Source organism: Mixophyes fleayi, chromosome 7 (genome assembly GCF_038048845.1).
Source record: "Mixophyes fleayi isolate aMixFle1 chromosome 7, aMixFle1.hap1, whole genome shotgun sequence".
In the NCBI taxonomy this organism is placed as follows: domain Eukaryota; kingdom Metazoa; phylum Chordata; class Amphibia; order Anura; family Limnodynastidae; genus Mixophyes; species Mixophyes fleayi.
In genome coordinates, this window is record NC_134408.1 from 144,177,397 (window position 1) to 144,200,012 (window position 22,616).

At 41.9% G+C, this 22,616-nt stretch overlaps 1 protein-coding gene across 1 annotated transcript; it reads right to left on the reverse strand.

Moving 5' to 3' along the window:
* Nucleotides 1-497: 497 nt before the first annotated feature.
* TMEM198 (transmembrane protein 198) lies at nt 498-22,224 on the reverse strand. The gene is made up of 5 exons (XM_075180979.1): nt 21,796-22,224; nt 19,280-19,534; nt 17,158-17,733; nt 3,735-3,931; nt 498-2,879 (listed from the first exon to the last, which is right to left on the reverse strand). The coding sequence occupies exons 2-5, from the start codon at nt 19,470-19,472 to the stop codon at nt 2,736-2,738; spliced, it is 1,110 nt and encodes a 369-aa protein (XP_075037080.1). The 5' UTR covers nt 19,473-19,534; nt 21,796-22,224; the 3' UTR covers nt 498-2,735.
* Between the last annotated feature and the right edge of the window lie 392 nt (nt 22,225-22,616).

Below are 22,616 nucleotides of genomic sequence, written 5' to 3' on the forward strand. Positions count from 1 at the left end.
ACTACAAGCCCCAGCATGCTTTGACAGTAGACAACCTGTTGATAGCTGGAAGGGCATGCTGGGACTTGTAGTTTCACAACATCTGGAGGGCCGCAGGTTGGACAGGCCTGATGTAAACGGTCACTGGTCTGGAACAGGCGTACATACAAAGACTCGCCAGCGGGAAATCCATTCTATTCACATTGCAAGAATCCTGCAGGTCTGTGCAAAGAAAAGCTATAAAGTTTAATATACTAATCCCTGACGTTAGAATGAGGAACGTCTAATTTGTCACCTTCCTATAGTTGTTTATGATTAATGATCCGGAAAGAGGAGCAGTATCCAGAAGGAGCAGTCTTCATTATCAGTCAGAATACCCACTTGTCTGTAGATGCAGCTTATTCACGTACGTAATGTAGGCAAGCGAGAGGCCACAACTCACAGCGGTCCAGGGGATTTCCCCGCACCACTATCCTATAGATTATGTTAAGTGTACTAATGAAGACTGATTCATCATACTACGCTAATCGCTAACCTTTAAAGCGGGCCTGACCAGCCTGTGGCTCATAAGGTGTTGTGAAACTACAAGTCCCAGCATACCCTCCCAGCTATCGTCTTGCTATCTACTGGGAAAGCATACTGGGGCTTGTAGTGTCACGACACCTGGAAAGCCGAAGGTTTAGAGTATTACCGTTAATCTAACCGATACCTAGCTTCTAGTTAGGTTACAGGAAATATAATATTGAAGGTATTGGCATCTTTTGGACAACCTCCTAAAGTGTGCGCCCCTATATAGCAAACAGGAGATGGTCCTTCCTTAAAGCCTGATACCAGCACATCCCAGGAGCTCACAACCCATAACAAGCAAATCCATACAGTCTTCTTCACTAGTGCTGTGCAGGGTCACTCTGTACTGAACGGCAGCATCTATAACATAACCTGAGGCATCTACTGTAGAACGTTTTAGGGGGCAGCAAAATCAAAGGAATTAATTTAAAAAACACATTGTTTTCCGACTGCAAAAGTCCAAATTGGTAGTATTGATTTTGAAAAATATTTGTCTTTTGTGTACAAAACTCATATACAAATGTTTACAGCGGTTGTTGTATTGGATGAGAAGGGAAACGTGTCAGTAGCTGCCTCACGCAGCAGGGTAGCCAGGCACAATTCTGGTGACCACAAGGCGCATAACGGATCCCAAAGGGAGGGTCCCGGCGAAGGGAAATTGCTCCAAATGGGTACAAGTCAAAAAGAGGGGGTTGCCCAAAAACCTTTTAAAGGTTAGTGAAGAGGGGAGAGTATTTAATGAGCAGGGTGGTAATTAGAATAAAGATGGGAAGTACATATACATGACTTTGCTGTAACACAAACCAGGAACGGTCATCGGGCATATTTATATAGGACATACTCGCCAACTCTCCCAGAATGTCCGGGAGACTCCCGGATTCCGGGTGGGTCTCCCGGGAGTGTATGGCAGTCTCCCGCATCTACCCACTTCCTAATGAAGTGGGCAGAGTTAGGTCCAAAACGCCACGATTCCCCCGGGAATCGCCCCCCGCTGTAAAATGACACGTTTACGTCATTACGTAACAGGGGGTCCAAAATAACGTGATTTTCGGAGCCCTGCCCCCACCCGCACGCCCACCTCCTCCCGGCAGCTCCCAGATGCAAACTAGTTGGCAAGTATGATATAGGATTGTACAGGAGGTGTGATCTTAGACAAAATTAATATATCCCAGGCCTGGTCAATATGTGGCTCTTGTAAAACTACAAGTCCCAGCATACCCCGCCAGCTATCGGCAGGCTATAGAGCATCCATCTCACATTTTTTTGCACTTGGTGTAAATGACCCTATAATGTCACTACATCTACATGGGAAATTAAAGAAAATGGGACTATTAAAGGCCAGCTGTGTCTGCATCTTCTCTTACCCATCATGCTCCATTATCGCCATCCATACCGTAACACACATCAGCAACTCACTCTACGTCCTGTCGCACACTCCCACCCCACCCCCCGCCCAACAACAATAATTTAAAAAACATCCATTGAAAAACTCCAGAAAAGTCTAGTTCTACCAACCAAATCAGTCTTGTGGCTTTTGTTTCCTGAAATTTAAGAGTTAGAACCTCTCCCATTGGATCCTAGAATTCTTCTTTTTTTTTTTGTTTTAAAGTTAGTCTGTTTATAATTTAAATAAAGTTTTTTTTGTTCTGTAATATACACAACACGTCCATGTCCGTATATATTTGCACACTGGAAAAAAAAGAAAAGAAGAAAAAAAAGACATGCCCCGTTGTTCCTAAACGCGGCCAGCAGATGGCGATGAAACCAGGCACAGGACAGGAGTCTAAGGTTGCAGACGTAGGTTGGTAGCATGTAGGCACAGAGGCTTACTGCCCACAGTGGTCCTTTGTCCAGTGGATCCGGTTTTTAAGGGGAGCGGTGATGGTAAGAGGTCCATGTAGGGAGAGATCAGAGCTTGGAGTGTGAGCACAAGGGGGCTCATTGGAATGGCTGCACGCATAGTGTTTGTAGAGAGGTAGGTGGGAGTCGATGCACATGTATGTAGTGCTCCGAGGCATGGCCTTGTGTGTTTCGTCACTGCTGACGACATGGTTGTAAGAGGTCGCAGTGTAGTAGTTTGTGACACAACTTCTCAACGTCACAGTGTCGGGAGTTGGTACAGCGCAATGTCTGTGTCAAAGTGATCCCCTATTCTACCTAGTTCTCCTCCCTGCTCTTCCGGCTCTGTGCTATACCGGTACGGCCGATGCTGCCCCAGCGGTTAGAGGCACCCGGGAGCCACAATCGTAGTCCAAATCCACCACCGTGTGAGCTCCCGTCATCCGACCCCGAGATGAACCCGTCTGCTGATCTCTGAAGCTCTGAATATAACTCTGGGGAAAGAGAGAGTCATGTTAGCAGCCAATCGCAAACCATTAGTGATACAATCCATTCCAAAGTTAACTCAGCAAAGTTTCTCAATGACCTGTGCATCGTGCCTGTGCACCAACTCAGCAAACCAGTCTAAGGGGTATATTCACTAAAACTTCTAAAAGTGGAGGTGTTGCCCATAGCAACCAATCAGATTACAGATATTAATCTAGTAGACTCTATAAAACGATAGCTAGGATCTGAGTAGTTGCTATGGGCAACACCTCCACTTTTCCCTTTTAGAATCTTCAGTAAATCTACCCCTAAGAGGCAATGTAAAGGTGCAGTTTTGGTGGTCTATTAGGCCGGTTTAGACATAATTAGCAGCAAATTGCAGAGGGTTTGCCCCCGAAAAGAATGCAGATCCTGATCTATAGCTGATTAGGAAGAATTACAAAAAAATTTACTTTTCTACTTGGTTGTGGACCTCCATCAAAGAAGTTCTTTAATGGAAACATGTTTCACAAGTACTAACTTTATTCTACAAACTGTGGCCAGACCTTGCAAAATGTTAATAAATACTTCAGGAGGTATTAGTGGAGGGGTCATTAAACTGTTAGTTAATGAAGAAGGGGAGGGGTGCAACGTTTATTTCCAATGCTGGCGCCATGCATATCATACTAAATGAAGAAGTGCGCATCTATAAAAGAAACTACAGATTAATTGTAAACTCTTCTACAACAAGGTTAAGTGCCCCCCGTCGTCTACATACACCTGGCGCAGGTATTGTGAGCTGAATGAATATTGCAGCCAATAAACTCCCTCCTAACCAGTGACATCACTGAGCCCCTTCACGCCCTCCTATCACTTTCACTTACTGGGGAAATGACATCGCCATCGAATCGTCGGATTGGTGTGGGCTTCCTGCGGAAAGGTGGCTCGGGGGGGTGAGGAGCTTTGTGCTGTGGGTGAGGATGATGATGGGGTCTCTTCTTCTTCTTCTTTTTCTCCTTCCTCTCCTCTCTCTGCTTTATCTTCATGAGTTGGACCCGGCGCTGCTGACGGCTGATGATGACTGTTGGGGAGGGAGGGGTTACTGGGGATCGCACAACATATATAATATATACAATATTTTATTCTCACTGTGACTTATATAGATGGACTCCACAGAAAGTGGTGAAAAAACAATTAATATAACCGTTCAATGGCTCATGTAGAGCATCCTGTACCAGTAGGTGGGAGGTCTATGAGCCATATTTATGTGGACCTGATTCTCCCACAGTTCCTATGCCCTTTATGAATTTTATGTAGCCTCTGACTCCATTTCCGTAGACCTGGACTTTACCGCCTGGTAAAGTCCTTTCCTCTTTACACCACCCTACGCGTTTTACCGCCTGGTGTTCTAAAATGCGTAGGATGGTGTAAAGAGGAAAGGACCTTCGTAGCCAGTACAGGAACTATTATCGTTTCAGAGGTACAGCTGCTACAGGGTCCAGAGATAAGTGGGGGCCGTAGCCGCCAGACTGCGTGCAATGCTGGTAGCTCCTATCATTTCAGCGCAGATGCCATGAAACCGAGACATGGCTTCCTGATGCCATACAAAGGCTTCTGGGCATGCTAAAGCGGGGGCCATGGAGGGGCGGGCTACATCACAGACCCCCACCCGGTAATCAATTCCAAGGGGTTCGGCGATGCAGTGTCCTAACTAATCCTAGTCATGTTATACTCGAGGAGGGGGGGTCATCTTCGTCTCCTGTCAAGTAGAAGAATAACCGTTGTCCAGTATCTACCAACAGAAAACATATTTTAACAGCCATTAAAGATGGTGACCACCCATCTCCAGGTTTCTTCAGTCCGTGGGGGACATTTCTGAAAGCTTGAAAACAATGGACTAATAGTATCTATTAGATCCAAAAAAGAAAATATTTTAATTTTAAATACATCCTAACCTGGTTCCCTCTCCAATAACCACATCCAATATTTTATAAAAGTCCACAAATCTGGTATCTTTCTACTAGGGGAAATTGTCCAATTAAAGTTTTGGGTAAATTAATGGGGTTTCCCTAGTTGCCGATCGTACAAAAATAAAAGTATTATTTTTCCTCTTTCTGCCTAAATTTCCCTGTGCCTCAGGTGGGGTGAGCACCTTGATTTGCATTCTACCAAAGCATGCTTGTTTTTGGAGCAAAATTGTGGAGATTGCAGAGCAACAGAAGTTTGTAACAACAGGAGTGAGGGAGTTCTGTGCAAAGTATGGTGTAATTATAGCGCAAAGCATGGTGTAAGAGTGGCGTAAAACATGGTGTAAGTATGGTGTTAGTATGGCGCAAAGAATAGTGTAAGTATGGAGCAAAGCATGGTATAAGTATGGTGTAAGTATAGTGCAAACATGGTTTAAGTATAGTGCAAAGCATGGTATAAGTATTTTGTGTAAGTATGGCACAAAGCATGGTGTAAGTATGGTGTAAGTATAGCGCAAATCATGATGTAAGTATAGTACAAAGCATGGAGTAAGTGTAGCGCAAAGTTTTGGTGTAAGTATGGCGCAAAGCATGGTGTAAGTATTTTGTTTAAGTAGGGCACAAAGCATGGTGTAAGTATAGCACAAATCATGATGTAAGTATAGCACAAAGCATGGTGTAAGTATTTTGTGTAAGTATGGCGCAAAGCATGGTGTAAGCATTTTGAGTAAGTAGGGCACAAAGCATGGTGTAAGTATAGTGCAAAGCATGGTGTAAGTATAGTGCAAAGCATAGTGTAAGTATAGTGCAAAGCATGGTGTAAGTATAGCGCAAAGCATGGTGTAAGTATAGCGCAAAGCATGGCGTAAGTATAGTGCAAAGCACAGTGTAGGTATAGTGCAAACATGGTGTAAGTATAGTGCAAAGCATTGTGTAGGTATGGCGCAAAGCATGGTGTAAGTATAGCGCAAAGCATGGTGTAAGTATAGCGCAAAGCACAGTGTAGGCATAGTGCAAAGCATGGTGTAAGTATGGCACAAAGCATAGTGTAAGTATAGCGCAAAGCATGGTGTAAGTATAGCGCAAAGCATGGTGTAAGTATAGCGCAAAGCACAGTGTAGGTATAGTGCAAAGCATGGTGTAAGTATGGCACAAAGCATAGTGTAAGTATAGTGCAAAGCATGGTGTAAGTATAGCGCAAAGCATGGTGTAAGTATAGCGCAAAACATGGTGTAAGTATAGTGCAAAGCATTGTGTAAGTATAGTGCAAAGCATGGTGTAAGTATAGTGCAAAGCATGGTGTAAGTATAACACAAAGCATGGTGTAAGTATAGTGCAAAGCACAGTGTAGGTATAGTGCAAAGCATTGTGTAGGTATGGCGCAAAGCATGGTGTAAGTATAGCGCAAAGCACAGTGTAGGTATAGTGCAAACATGGTGTAAGTATAGTGCAAAGCATTGTATAGGTATGGCGCAAAGCATGGTGTAAGTATTTTGTATAAGTAGGGAGCAAATCATGGTGTAAATATTTTGTGTAAGTAAGGTGCAAAGAATGGTGTAAGTATAGTGTAAATATAGTACAAAGCATGATGTAAGTATAGTGCAAAGCATGGTGTAAGTATTTTGTATAAGTATAGCGCAAAGCATGGTGTAAGTATTTTGTATAAGTATAGCGCAAAGCATGGTGTAAGTATTTTGTATAAGTATAGCGCAAAGCATGGTGTAAGTATTTTGTATAAGTATAGCGCAAAGCATGGTGTAAGTATTTTGTATAAGTATAGCGCAAAGCATGGTGTAAGTATTTTGTATAAGTATAGCGCAAAGCATGGTGTAAGTATTTTGTATAAGTATAGCGCAAAGCATGGTGTAAGTATTTTGTATAAGTATAGCGCAAAGCATGGTGTAAGTATTTTGTATAAGTATAGCGCAAAGCATGGTGTAAGTATTTTGTTTAAGTATAGCGCAAAGCATGGTGTAAGTATTTTGTATAAGTATAGCGCAAAGCATGGTGTAAGTATTTTGTATAAGTATAGCGCAAAGCATGGTGTAAGTATTTTGTATAAGTATAGCGAAAAGCATGGTGTAAGTATTTTGTATAAGTATAGTGCAAAGCATGGTGTAAGTATTTTGTATAAGTATAGCGCAAAGCATGGTGTAAGTATTTTGTATAAGTATAGCGCAAAGCATGGTGTAAGTATTTTGTATAAGTATAGCGCAAAGCATGGTGTAAGTATTTTGTATAAGTATAGCGCAAAGCATGGTGTAAGTATTTTGTATAAGTATAGCGCAAAGCATGGTGTAAGTATTTTGTATAAGTATAGCGCAAAGCATGGTGTAAGTATTTTGTATAAGTATAGCGCAAAGCATGGTGTAAGTATTTTGTATAAGTATAGCGCAAAGCATGGTGTAAGTATTTTGTATAAGTATAGCGCAAAGCACAGTGTAGGTATAGTGCAAACATGGTGTAAGTATAGTGCAAAGCATTGTGTAGGTATGGCGCAAAGCATGGTGTAAGTATAGCGCAAAGCATGGTGTAAGTATAGCGCAAAGCACAGTGTAGGTATAGTGCAAAGCATGGTGTAAGTATGGCACAAAGCATAGTGTAAGTATAGTGCAAAGCATGGTGTAAGTATAGCGCAAAGCATGGTGTAAGTATAGCGCAAAGCACAGTGTAGGTATAGTGCAAAGCATGGTGTAAGTATGGCACAAAGCATAGTGTAAGTATAGTGCAAAGCATGGTGTAAGTATAGTGCAAAGCATGGTGTAAGTATAGCGCAAAGCATGGTGTAAGTATAGTGCAAAGCATTGTGTAAGTATAGTGCAAAGTATGGTGTAAGTATAGTGCAAAGCATGGTGTAAGTATTTTGTATAAGTATAGTGCAAAGCATGGTGTAAGTATTTTGTATAAGTATAGCGAAAAGCATGGTGTAAGTATTTTGTATAAGTATAGTGCAAAGCATGGTGTAAGTATTTTGTATAAGTATAGCGCAAAGCATGGTGTAAGTATTTTGTATAAGTATAGCGCAAAGCATGGTGTAAGTATTTTGTATAAGTATAGCGCAAAGCATGGTGTAAGTATTTTGTATAAGTATAGCGTAAAGCATGGTGTAAGTATTTTGTATAAGTATAGCGCAAAGCATGGTGTAAGTATTTTGTATAAGTATAGCGCAAAGCACAGTGTAGGTATAGTGCAAACATGGTGTAAGTATAGTGCAAAGCATTGTGTAGGTATGGCGCAAAGCATGGTGTAAGTATAGCGCAAAGCATGGTGTAAGTATAGCGCAAAGCACAGTGTAGGTATAGTGCAAAGCATGGTGTAAGTATGGCACAAAGCATAGTGTAAGTATAGTGCAAAGCATGGTGTAAGTATAGCGCAAAGCATGGTGTAAGTATAGCGCAAAGCACAGTGTAGGTATAGTGCAAAGCATGGTGTAAGTATGGCACAAAGCATAGTGTAAGTATAGTGCAAAGCATGGTGTAAGTATAGTGCAAAGCATGGTGTAAGTATAGCGCAAAGCATGGTGTAAGTATAGTGCAAAGCATTGTGTAAGTATAGTGCAAAGTATGGTGTAAGTATAGTGCAAAGCATGGTGTAAGTATAGCGCAAAGCATGGTGTAAGTATAGTGCAAAGCACAGTGTAGGTATAGTGCAAAGCATTGTGTAGGTATGGCGCAAAGCATGGTGTAAGTATAGCGCAAAGCATGGTGTAAGTATAGCGCAAAGCACAGTGTAGGTATAGTGCAAACATGGTGTAAGTATAGTGCAAAGCATTGTGTAGGTATGGCGCAAAGCATGGTGTAAGTATTTTGTATAAGTAGGGAGCAAAGCATGGTGTAAATATTTTGTGTAAGTAAGGTGCAAAGAATGGTGTAAGTATAGTGTAAATATAGTACAAAGCATGATGTAAGAATAGTGCAAAGCATGGTGTAAGTATTTTGTATAAGTATAGCGCAAAGCATGGTGTAAGTATTTTGTATAAGTATAGTGCAAAGCATGGTGTAAGTATTTTGAATAAGTATAGCGCAAAGCATGGTGTAAGTATTTTGTATAAGTATAGCGCAAAGCATGGTGTAAGTATTTTGTATAAGTATAGCGCAAAGCATGGTGTAAGTATTTTGTATAAGTATAGCGCAAAGCATGGTGTAAGTATTTTGTATAAGTATAGCGCAAAGCATGGTGTAAGTATTTTGCATAAGTATAGCGCAAAGCATGGTGTAAGTATTTTGTATAAGTATAGCGCAAAGCATGGTGTAAGTATTTTGTATAAGTATAGCGCAAAGCATGGTGTAAGTATTTTGTATAAGTATAGCGCAAAGCATGGTGTAAGTATTTTGTATAAGTATAGGGCAAAGCATGGTGTAAGTATTTTGTATAAGTATAGCGTAAAGCATGGTGTAAGTATTTTGTATAAGTATAGCACAAAGCATGGTGTAAGTATTTTGTATAAGTATAGCACAAAGCATGGTGTAAGTATTTTGTATAAGTATAGCGCAAAGCATGGTGTAAGTATTTTGTATAAGTATAGCTAAAAGCATGGTGTAAGTATTTTGTATAAGTATAGCGCAAAGCATGGTGTAAGTATTTTGTATAAGTATAGCGCAAAGCATGGTGTAAGTATTTTGTATAAGTATAGCGCAAAGCATGGTGTAAGTATTTTGTATAAGTATAGCGTAAAGCATGGTGTAAGTATTTTGTATAAGTATAGCGCAAAGCATGGTGTAAGTATTTTGTATAAGTATAGCGTAAAGCATGGTGTAAGTATTTTGTATAAGTATAGCGCAAAGCATGGTGTAAGTATTTTGTATAAGTATAGCGCAAAGCATGGTGTAAGTATAGTACAAAGAATGGTGTAAGTATAGTATGGACCATCTAGGCGCCCCAAGTGTTTTGCCAGGCACATCCAGTAAATCCGGTCCCCTGTATATAACAATTGGATATATGTATTCCCACACTGTTACCAAAAGATAGCTGTATCTGTCCACAACAAAACAAATTTAATGGGTTTAGTTAAAAAAATAAAAAAATATTCCCAGTGAACCCGACGCATCACAAATATATGAATGTTTGTCAGATCATCAAGGTCCTCAGATCATGAAGGGAATAGAAAGTCTTCTGCTCTATCTATAGTACTTGTACACTGGAGATGTCAGCATCCTCCTCTCCTCCCTGTTCAGTACAATAGGACCAGGCAGCCAGGACAAATGATAGTTATCACTGTGCTGAAATAATCAATGTTGCTGCACTGTACAAGGCAGTTAAATGCTCCGTTATTTATTGTGACTGATAGGGATACGCGGAATGAGTGAGTGCACCTGGCCAAAGAGAGCGACCAAGTGTAAGAGGTGATCATGTGATGCTCACATCCAATGGGTGCCCTCTTAGCCAGGTATGCCCCCCTGCCGCCTAGTGCTCCAGCCTATCACAATAATTATCACAATGAGGCTGGGGGGGGGGGTGATCCCCTTTAACTCTTAGTGCTGGAGAGAATCTGACTTTTTCAACCATGCGGCAACCGATTAATTAACACAAAATACAAATTAAAAAGGTAAATTAAATCGATGTGATCCTTCAACATTGCGAAATCAGGTGTTAAAACATGAATTTACTTTTGTGTTATTCCAATAAAAGATAGGATTTTTTAAACTACTCGACCTCTACAAGATCTGCCTCATTTGTGCAGATTGTCAGTGAGATTAGGGAGATTATACCATGAAATAATACAAATGTATCTGGTTTCCAGGAATAAATTGATTACACGACAGATGTTTATCAGGAAATATTCATTCATGGTCACAGTCCCACTGTAATGAGTCTTTGCAGTTTCCTGTGAGGTTGTCTTTTCTCAGTGTGATGTGGCTCCGTATTCCTGTGTAATAAGCTCACAGATACTATCACAAGTGAGGAGCTGATCGTAGAGCATGCAGATCCTTGCATAATTGAGCTATCGCTATCTCTCTAATTGTAACTGACTGAAAAGCCATTTTATCACAGCGAAGATTAAAGAGATTTGTTTCTCAGATGAAAGGGTTGCAGAGGCATTTCTGAGTGATTCTCCCTAGTACCAAACATAGTACCAGCTCCGTCTCTAAGTATAAGACAGGGTTTCCCAATCCCAGTCCTGGTGAGCTCTAGTGCAGGTTTTCCAGGTGACCAGTGAAATAATTATACCACCTGTGAATCTGTTACAATGTGTCAGTAATGAATACACCTGTGCTCCAGCAAAGAGATATGGAAAACATGTACTGTTAGGGGGCCATGAGGAATGGGTTTTGGAAACCCTGCTCTATGGCTCGGTACACACTACAGGAAAAGTCTCCCGATGCGATATCCTTAACGATTTTACCAAGGACTGAAAAAAGAAAAAACCCTTTCAGCAGCCGATTCCTGTGTACACACTAAACTCGTTTTACATGTTTTACCTTCAGATCTGTGCTCTTCATCTGTCATAACCACCGGCTGAAAAGATGATGACACTGCAGGATTGGAACGACATTGTTCCATCGTTGAACAACATTTGTAGTCCAGTTCAAAAATAAAATGAAACGATACGATGAGCTTTGGAATGATAATCGTTCAGTGTTGGAGCGTACACACTAATGCGATAGCGGCACGACCGGTTGTTTATTGTGTGATTGACCCGATAATCGTCTGAAAACCCTGTAGTGTGTATCCAGCCTAAGACAATCACAGGAAGTAATAATAGCTGATGTAAGGGATTATTACTCCTATACTTTATATTACAAGACCCTATGGAATTCCAGCATCATATAAGAACAAAATTATGGGCAGCACGGTGGCTCAGTGGTCAGCACTTTTGCCTTACAGCACTGGGGTCATGAGTTTGATTCCCACCCATGGCCTTATCTGTGAGGAGTTTGTATGTTCTCCTCGTGGAGGGGAAAACTGTGACCTCCGAACTACAGATGAGGTGATGAGAGGTTTCTGATAATTGGTGGGCTGCATTTAAAACATACGCTAAGGTAGAGTGCTTCACTAGTCCGACAAAAGAGAGATATTGAAAGACGAGATAAAAAAAACTAACATTTATTTTCCTTCCACGCTCCGTTTGCCTGATTGGCCACTGTACCTGGAGGGTCTAACAGTCTCACACCGCACTCCAATCCCCCCCTCCAACTCGGGCCTGGTGAAAACACCCAAGCAGATGACAAGGATTATTTTCTATAGACGTCCTGTTCAAGCGAACGGTGATTTCACAGAGAAGTTTCTTAGATCGCGGCTCTCTTTATTTTGATTCGGCCAAGCAAGGAAAGAAGAGAGCAGGGCGCCTGGGAGCAGGAATAAAGTGAACAGAACATGGAAGATGAGTAAAAGTTTGTTCTTTAGTTTATTGCATAAAACTCCACCCAAAATCATTTTTTTTTGCATGGAGTTTAAGAAACTACCTTCAACAACGGTCAGAAGGACTCACACTCTGGAGAATGTTTTTACACGGCCCTTTACTGGGTTTTCTGAGAGATGCAATTTATGTGACAAGACCATAATTGCCAACTTTTCCTCGTTGGCTTCAGAGAGATCCCAGGGGAGGTGAGCGTGCGGGGGCAGGGCTTGACAAATGACATCATTTTGGCCCTGCCCCCTAAACGGTTGTCACAATTTTGGCCAATTACAGCAGGCGGCGGGGCTAAGATGACGCAATATTTGCGTCATTAAGCCCCACCCCCGCCACTTATCTATTGTGGGGGCGAGAACCGGAACGTTGCCCTGGTCTCCCAGAAATGCGGGAGTCTCCTGGGAGATTAAGCAACTATGCGTTAAAGAAAAGCAGCTAATGAATCTCTAGAGACTGAAGTGTCTTTTACATTTCATGAAGTCATGTTGTCTTACCTGTCAGTCTTTGATTAAATCTTGGTCTCCATGAAAATGGCCACCTCCATAGGCATCAATACATGGACATAGGACACAATTTCTGAACTGTGTCATCATGCCACAGATGGCGAAGCCAACCACGTCTTGTACTGGCTCAGCATCAGGGAGAATGCCAGACTCTGCAGGGAGTGAGGGAGATCACCCTATTTCAGGGAGCCCATAAGACAGCATGTGGCCATTAAAGGATCAGGTGAATTTATTGTTCTAAACGCCCCAAATTATCCCACATTTATCTCTACAGCTTATAGTTATGTGTATATAGATATTAAAATGGTTACTATTTTCTTTCCAAATAGAGAGGAGAAACAAACTAAAAATAACCATAAAAAAATGCATCCAGCCCCCACACTATCACAGACCGTCGCTAAATGAGTAAAGAGGGGCAACCCAGGACTTCCCCTTAATCTGCCAGCCAATCACAAACAGCCAGTGTCCCAGGGAACTCCACTTCAGTTAATTCAGCCCCAAGCAGCGATACAACGCAGGTGGCTTGTATTTATGGAGATTTTTCTTTTTTTTTTAACTAATTGGACTCAGAAAAAATAAATATAAAGCAAGGAAAGAGGGTTTAGGGGGTCAAGTGTTTTATTTAATTAAAGTTTATTTGAAAACTATGTTTGCGTTTAGGCCTCGGGCACACTTTAAGCCGGGCTAAATGGTTCTGTTTTGTCACAAATTATCAATCACTGGAAGTTCAGACAACACAGAGAGCTACAGGAATATCCATAGCTCACTGCTCCGGTAAATGTATGGAAATAATCACCCAGAGCTGAAGCCGGAATCCAACAGCAAATCCTTATTGCTCTAAACCTCAATAATTGATCTGTCTGTGGTACCAATCAGATCATCTAATAATGCAATTATCACAATCCTTCCTCTAGTTGGGAACCGTATCCTGTTACTGATCCTAAATCGGCGCTAGCAGTCACAAATTTATATTGGTGTAGTACTAATGAACTGATGGTGGTGCGCTAGGCTTTATAATTAATTGATAGCATTGAGTCGGAAGCAAAAACCCTCTGTAGACAGCAATAGCAGGTAGAACCACCTATACTGCTAACACAACAGACTGCTAATGAGAATAATTAAAACACTTTTTTTTTTTTCGATTAACTGAACTGCAATGTTCAAACTGAGAAACTGATATTGAAAATCCCAAGTCTGGATGTCATACAAATGAATTGCACACAGATTATTGCATTATGTTTATTACATATCTCTTACTAATTAATTGATAACCTCACTAGAATGTCTGTGTTTGCTGTATTTTCCTATATTTGGTCAGTAAAACACAAAAATAAAGGTGGTTCTCATTTTTTATTTCTATGAGTGGGGGCTGCTATATTTGCTGCCGTCTGTCATTTTGGGAGGTCAACCTGCTGGTGGAGTGTCTGCTTCCAAGATTTCAGATGGCCAAAGGTGGACATTTAATATTAATGAAAAAGATTCAGGGCCTGATTCATTAAGGATCTTAACTTAAGAAACTTCTTATTTCAGTCTCCTGGACAAAACCATGTCACAATGCAAGGGGTGCAAATTAGTATTCTGTTTTGCACATAAGTTGAATACTGACTGTTTTTTCATGTAGAATACAAATACTTGATAGCTTATTTATACACTGAAATTTAAAGTTGATATTTGTGTGCTACATGAAAAAACAGTCAGTATTTAACTTATGTGCAAAACAGAATACTAATTTGCACCCCTTGCATTGTGACATGGTTTTGTCCAGGAGACTGAAATAAGAAGTTTCTTAAGTTAAGATCCTTAATGAATCAGGCCCTCAGTTCTGATCATGTCCTGGCTGTGTATATATTTAGTGTTGGATGAATTAAACTGAACATGGGCATCACTGATACTCAGGTATGTCCCATTTCAAAAGTCTGATGATATCTTGTTCCTCTTATCTTGCAGCTGAAATAACCTAAACTGAATTAATTAACTGGTTTGCCAAAATAGCTATTTACATTAGTTAAGTAGGTTAGCCCAATTATTGTAATTTATAAAGGAATGTAATGCAGGGTACACACTAGAGGGTTTTCAGCTGATTATCGGGCCAATCACATGATAAACGGCCGTTCGACCCGATATCACATTAGTGTGTACACTGCAAAAATAAGCGATTATCGTTTCAAAGCTCATCGTATCGTTTCATTTCATTTTTAAACCAGACTAAAATTCTCGTTCAACGATGGAACGATGTCGTTCCAATTCTGCAGTGTGATGTACTCAGGACCGGCAGTGTCCATAGATCTCTATGGAGTGTGCAGAGTCACCATCTTTTCAGCAGATGGTTATGACAGATGAAGAGCACAGATCTGAAGGTAAATCTTATAAAACATGTATAATGTGTACACAGGAATCATCTGCTGATCGGGACTTTTATTTTCATTTTAATCATTGGTAAAATCGTTAAGGATATCGCTGAATATTATGTGGAGCTTCCTCAGACCTCAATTATTCAACCCCTATTCAACCCCGGGGCTTGACGATTCGCATCATTTTGGCCCCGTCCCCTAAACGATTGTCACAGGGGGTGGGGCTAAGATGACGCAATATTGGAATCATTAAGCCCCACCCCCACCACTTATCTATTGCGGGGGCAAGAACTGGGAGGTTGCCCTGCTCTCCCGGGGGCCGGGAGGTCTCCCAGAAATGCGGGAGTCTCCCGGACATTCCAGGAGTAGGCAACTATGCGTTAAAGAAAAGCAGCTAATAAATCTCTAGAGACTGAAGTGTCTTTTACATTTCTGTCTCCATTACTGAAGTCATGTTGTCTTACCTGTCGGTCTTTGATTAAATCTTGGTCTCCATGAAAATGTCCACCACCATAGGCATCAATACATGGACATAGGACACAATTTCTGAACTGTGTCATCATGCCACAGATGGCGAAGCCAACCACGTCTTGTACGTCCTATCACTGATTCATAGATTGCAATATAGCTTTAGTAAAACATTTTTACATTGATATGCTGACTGACGTGGAGCATTAAAACATAGCTCCATCTGGTCACCCAGGAGCCAGAGAAATGCTGTCAGGTGCTACTGAATTACATTATTGCTATAAGTGGATCCAGTCCACAAGCAAAAATATATAATGTGTGTGCTTTGAGAATGAGGAAAATCTGATATTAAAGGTCCTGTAAAACCAAGTAAATATTACACGGAGATTGTATGTTATAAATGCTCAAGACATAATAAGAAAAATGCATATTAATCAGGCTCTAACTAGCCATTAAAATCGCCCAGTGGGACCCACACTTTAACATCCCTGTCAATAGTCCCAATTCTCTGCAGTGTGCTTTCGGTGGAACGGGATTTTGGCTTATTTTGTCCCCGAATTTCCAATCAGAAATATTGACATGTATTCCGTAGTACGTGAGATGGGTCCCTAATGCATGTCTTATACACTAAATAGTTATTTTATTGCCAATGATATCCCAAAATCATTCATTAAATAAATCCATATTATATATTATTGTGTACGTCTGGTTCAAAATCTCTGCTACAGACAATATATTATTTCCACCCGGGGCTCTTGTAAGTGGATTTACTGCTGGGTCCTGTATAATCCTGTCTAATACTGGTATCAATATTTAAAGGGTTTTTTTTTTTTAACTTCAGATTAATTTATTGGCTTGTACAGCAGAGCGAGGCTGCGTCAATACCTACTGCAAGGGTAAATAAACAACTCTGTCTGATTAAATAAACACACGGCTATAAAGAACAGCAAGAAGATGGAGTTGAAGCAATGTATTTACTAAATGATGAAGGAGCAAAATACTGCAGGCTTATAAAGCACAGAGATCACAGCATAAAGCTGAAAATAAACATAAAAGACTTTGGGGTAAATGCATGAAGAAAATTTACAGGCGTTGCCCATAGCAACCAATCAGATTCTAGCTCTCATTTTCTAATGAGAGATAGAATCTGATTGGTTGCTATGGGCAACACCTCCATTTTTCCTTTTTAGAAGGTCTGATAAATCTACCCCTTTATAGCTGTTTGCTGGTAGCTTTACAAACACATTTTGAGGGGTATTTTTACTAAACTGCGGGGTTGAAAGAGTGTGGATGTTGCTTATAGCAACCAATCAGAGTCTAGCTGTCATTTTGTAGAATGTACTAAATAAATGAGAACTTGAATGTGATTGGTTGCTATAGGCAACAGCCCCACTTTTTCAAACCCAGTTTAATAAATATAGCCCTCAAAATGTGTTTGTAAAGCTACCAGTAAACAGCTATAAAGGGGTAGATTTATCAAACCTGGAGGTGTTGCCCATAGCAACCAATCAGATTCTAGCTCTCATTTTCTACTAGATAAATGATAGCTAGAATCTGATTGGTTGCTATGGGCAACACCTCCACTTTTTCAAACCCGTTTACTTTAGTAAATATACCCCTAAATGTTTAAACATCATGAGATGTGTTATGGGCGGTCCAGCACTTACCTTCTGTGTGCGAGTAGCCCTCAGCTGTGACTTTCCACTGGACCAGTACTCCCAGTAAGCTGAGTACCGGCCAGATCCCCAGGATCACCCAGCTGTACCAGCACATGATCTGAGGGGGGTCCACCTTCATGCGTTGGTACACGTACTGCACCAGCAAAAAAAGCTCAATGAAGTAATCAACAGTCACCGTCATGATGGCACTGCCAAACACGGCGGTGGAGAGGGTGGTGAAGAAACGCTGCCACTGTAAGGTCAGCACGGCAAACAGCATCCCGATGCCAAGGAGGAGGGCCACCGGTACCCAGACGGTGCGCGGGTGGTAGAACTGTTCCATGACGATAAGTGTGGCTATGGCTAACAGAAGTCCAAGCAGCAGGCCCACCATGAACAGTCCAACGCTCCTCACCAGCATAGTCACCAGCCCGCATAGAACCCCAATGCCAAGCCCGATGCCCACGCTGGCTTCAACGCTCAGCTGTGTGTCCAGTACCCGCTCCTTGTAGCACAGCATGAAGATGACCACCGAACCGAACATCAGACCCGTCAAGAACATGACAGCCTTAAAGCAGCGGTAACCTGGGTGAAATAATCACATGGCAAGGATGCAATTACCAATAGGACCTCTGCTTCATAGATTCCTTAGTCAGAAAACCAGAGAGTTTCCTGCAAGTTTGAAAAGAGGAGATGTTGCCTATAGCAACCAATCAGATTCTAGCTGTCATTTATTTAGTACATTCTTTAAAATGACAGCTAGAATCTGATTGGTTGCTATGGGCAACATCCCCACTTTTCAAACCTGCCGGGAATTCTCAGCTTGATACATTTACCCCGATGTACTAAATTAAAAACAAAATAAATGTACTGATCTGATATGAAAAACGCTCAACTATAATAAAATTAAGATTTTTCAGAGACTATGTAGACAGGTGTGAGTTCGATACTTAAAAACAACAAGCTCTAATAAGAAGAAAATTAACATAGACGCAACTGACCCATCTATTTCAGTGCATACACTTTTGTGTTTATTGATTTATTTTACTTGAGGGGGGTTAGTGCTAAGTCCTCACAAGAGCCTTCTGTTGCTCCAATGTATTTTTCAATTTAATGTAATTATGTGAGTTCACGCCACCTCTGCTAGGAGACTGTGACATCGACGTAGATCTAGAGATCCTCTTGTGTTTAAATACACAGCCTTCTGGAGGTCCGTTACCATCCTTAATATATTTAAATGCTCCAATCGTGTCAGTTTCTCCCATCTCCTCTGATCTGTACATGTTAAGCTCTTTAAATCTTTCCTGATACGTGTGGTTTGGTAGCCTGTACACCATGTTAGTAGCCCTCATCTCTCTGGTTTGGTAAATAGCGATGTCAGCAGTGTTGACTTAAAAAAAAGACACTTTGCAGCCCACATGGACTCAAATATAGGGTCACATATATTTCCATGTGCAGTTTGGTACTTAACAATATTGCTAAATGCAGATAGGAAAAGTATAATAAGTTCTGTTACTGTAACTACAGGTAGCAGTATATAAGCAAGCACTTTGTGTCAAGATACCACAACTTTTATTAAGTCTACGATACAGACATTTGTTTAACTTTTATCATCAGGATTGTGGGGTTTTGTAAGTACTACATTATAGAAGAGATAAGGTCTAGTTTTCAATAATTTTCACAAGGGGATGACTTTTTCTTGAATTACTTTGGACTTTACAGTCTGGGCACTGTCTATAAGCTGTCTATACTAAGGACATTGTCCTATTTCCAGGGGTTTTCAGCCTTAGGGGCTACACAGACAATGATCTATTAGTCAAAAGCACAGTGTTTAGGGAGGGGGGTGACATGTGCCCGGATTGTCCCCAAGCTAAGGAGTATTGTATAGAAGAGGTACCCACCCCCGCAAGACCATTTATGACCAGCAGGTGGAGATGTGTAGAATCATTCTATTTAAATTTTGTATATTTATCTTGCATTGTAATTTGTGGGCTATGCTAAGGAAGAATATATATATAGTGTGCATCTGTCGTGTATACACATAATATATATATATATATATATATATATATATATATATATATATATATATATATATATCACAACCCATGTCAGTGGCGCTGTCACTTACCAAAGAAACAATAGATGATTCCAAAAAGGCAGCACATAGCGCAGACCACGGATGGGACCACCTGGTACCTCCTCTCTATCTCCTGCTCACAGGGCGGAGGCCAGTCCTGCCCCAGCTCAGGGGCAAACTGCTTGAATTGTAGTGCTTGCATAGTGGTGGCCATATCTCCAGTGGGAGAAGCTGGGTCCTGCATCCAACTCAGAGGGCTCTTTGCATTACGGAGTTAACTCCATCCAGAGACTTTTATCATTAGTCCTAGAGAGGGCGGCACAGACCCAGGAGGGAAACAGTTAACATGAGGTATAGACAGTCTGCAGTGGTGCCAGTAAGAGAGAAAGTTATGTTACAAATGATTTTCCTGAACAGAAAGAATTTGCGGATGAATGGAAAGCTGAGAGTCGTTCTATGGTTACCCTATAAATAAGACCAGACAATGACAGTTCCACTCCGTGTAGGAGAGATGGCTGCACTTTAATTCAGGACGTGATTGAACGGTCATTCTCTATATTTTATCACACATTATTTCCTCCCCTATTACTTGTTCACTTCTGCTGTATGTGCCCCCAGACTATCTGTGTCGTCGTCCCCCCCCCCCTCTCTCAGGATTATTGTGCAAAGCTTCTCTGATCTGATAGCTGGAAGCCGCTTGTGTGGGACACAGCTGTGAGATGAACTGACGGAGTACAAAGCTAACCTGACAGCTCCCCTGCTTCTCTGTACTGTGTGTAATATAACAGTGTGACCAGGCAGTATGTAACACTACAGTGTGACCAGGCCGTATGTAATACAACAGTGTGTCCAGACAGTGTATAACACAACAGTGTGTCCAAGCAGTGTGTAACACAACAGTGTGACCAGGCAGTGTGTAATACAATGGTGTAACCAGGCAGTGTGTAACAAAACAGTGTGTTAAGGCAGTGTGTAACACAACAGTGAGTCCAGGCCTTATGTAATACAACAGTGTGTCCAGGCAGTGTATAACACAACAGTGTGACCAGGCAGTGTGTAACACAACAGTGTGACCAGGCAGTATGTAACACAACAGTGAGTCCAGGCCGTGTGTAATACAACAGTGTGTCCAGACAGTGTATAACACAACAGTGTGTCCAGGCAGTGTGTAACACAACAGTATGACCAGGCAGTGTGTAACACAACAGTGTGTCCAGGCAGTGTGTAACACAACAGTGTATCCAGGCAGTGTGTATCCTCATATACAACATGCAGGACACCTGTCTAACTATATCCTGTGGCACCAGTCTGTGCATCCCGGCTCTTATTAGGTGATCCCATTGTGTGTCTCCCGCCCATCACACATTGCCTAATGGATAACCAATATCAGTAATCTAATGGTCTTAATGAACAGATGTCCCACAACATACAACTAATTATTACAACACAGGGGGCACATGATCCACTCACTGCCCCTTCCCTGAACCCTATCAACAGACAATATATATATATATATATATATATATATACACACACATCATATACATTATATTAAAGCAGCAGCACATCCTATAAACAGACAACACTTTATGTACACATTGCGTGAAAACATCCTATGAACACAGCACTGTATGCACAATAAATCCTCTACATTTCACATGCATGCTAAATATATGCACAAATTGTATGTACAACTTGCATAGACCATACTGTCTATTCACATCATATGCACATATCATGTTGCATGTAAATGTCACATGTATCCATCATACTGTATATATACAACTTATGCATACATTACAATGTATGGTTACATCATATGTACAGATTATACTGCATGTGAACATCATACTACTTGCATACTGCCTTTTTATACAACACCCCACATTATATAAATACATCATATGATCATATTGTATCCTATGCACATATAATACTGTACGTATACATCATATAATCCTGTCTTATTATTACCATACTGTATGTATACATCCTATAATCACGTTTTACTACCACACTGTCTATGTATCCTATGTACATACCACACTGTATGTATACATTGTAGGTTACTCTACTTAAGCACAGTTCCTATGTACACTTTGTAATGCCAGCCCTTAGCAATGTGAACAGCTTCTCTCTTGGTGGATCTGCCAGGGGTAAAGGGGCAACACATGAGTGGGAATGTCAGGACAGTGGATCAGACAGAGAGCTCAGAGACAGCCTGAGATGAGACATCCAGTGACTGAGGCCTGTCCCTGCAACAGAGATCTCCAGTCTGAGGACCACAAACACAACACAGAAGCCTCAGACCCCACCCTCAGCTCACACTGTTGTTATTTACCACCAATAAACAGCCCCCAGCACCAGACTTTGCTCCCAGCTCAATGTGGAGGAGGGGCTATTAACCCCTCAGCTCCCAAATCAGGACCCAGCTGATGCTTAATGGTAGGGGCAGTGCCAGGGGGACTGGGGTGGGTATGATCTGTATAACAGCAGTAATAATGATGCCCTAGCAGGGGGCAGGTGGGAACAATATGGGGGGGGGGGGGGGTAATTAGTGACAGTACCTAGGGTGGGGTGAGTCACATCCGTGGGAGGTGTCCTGAGATCCGGACCATGGTGTGGAGCTGTCACCCTGAGTGTTGCTGGATGCACGGACCAATCTCTCGCTGTCTCTTCCTTGTGCAAAGCAGATCCCTGCTGTCTCTTGCAGTCTCGCTGTTGTCCTGTTGAGCACCTCTGTCTCCTGAACTCTGCTGTGCAAAATGAGCGGTCTCTGGTGAAGCCTGAGGTCTGTCTGGCTAACATTCACTGGCCCTGTCTGTCACACCTCTGTGAGGGTCTCCTGGTGCATGCAGGAGTCTCTCTTCCCCCATCCCTCTCTCCCTGCCCCTGTGCTGCTCTTACATTGTGTCCCCCCACCAGTCTCTTCCTCTCTTTGTCCCCATCTCTGCTCTCTCCTTCTTTCTCTCTCTCTCTGCGGTTGGAGGGGTTTTGTGAATAGAGACCTCCCCCCTCTCCCCTCCCTTTCCCCCCCTCACCCTTCCCTCCCTGTGTCTGCTGTCTCTGTCCCTCCTGCCCCTTGTGCACTTTCTTTAGTCCTTTATTAGGGTGCAGCCCATGCTGCCAGTCACCCCTGGGTACCCCCTGTCTATTTGCACCCTCTGTCTCAGCTCTACCCTCTCTCACCCCAGCACTCTATCCCCCCTCTCTCTCCTGTGTCTCCTGAGCTTTTCCCCCCAGTATTTTCTCTCCCCTGTTCCTCTGCTCCTCCAGTATCTCCATCCAGCTCCCACCCTCAGTATCTCCATCCAGCTCCCACCCTCCTCCGCTTCCCCTCCTGATGCTGCTGGACAGCTCCTAGACTGGCAGCAGCAGGCGGGAGAAA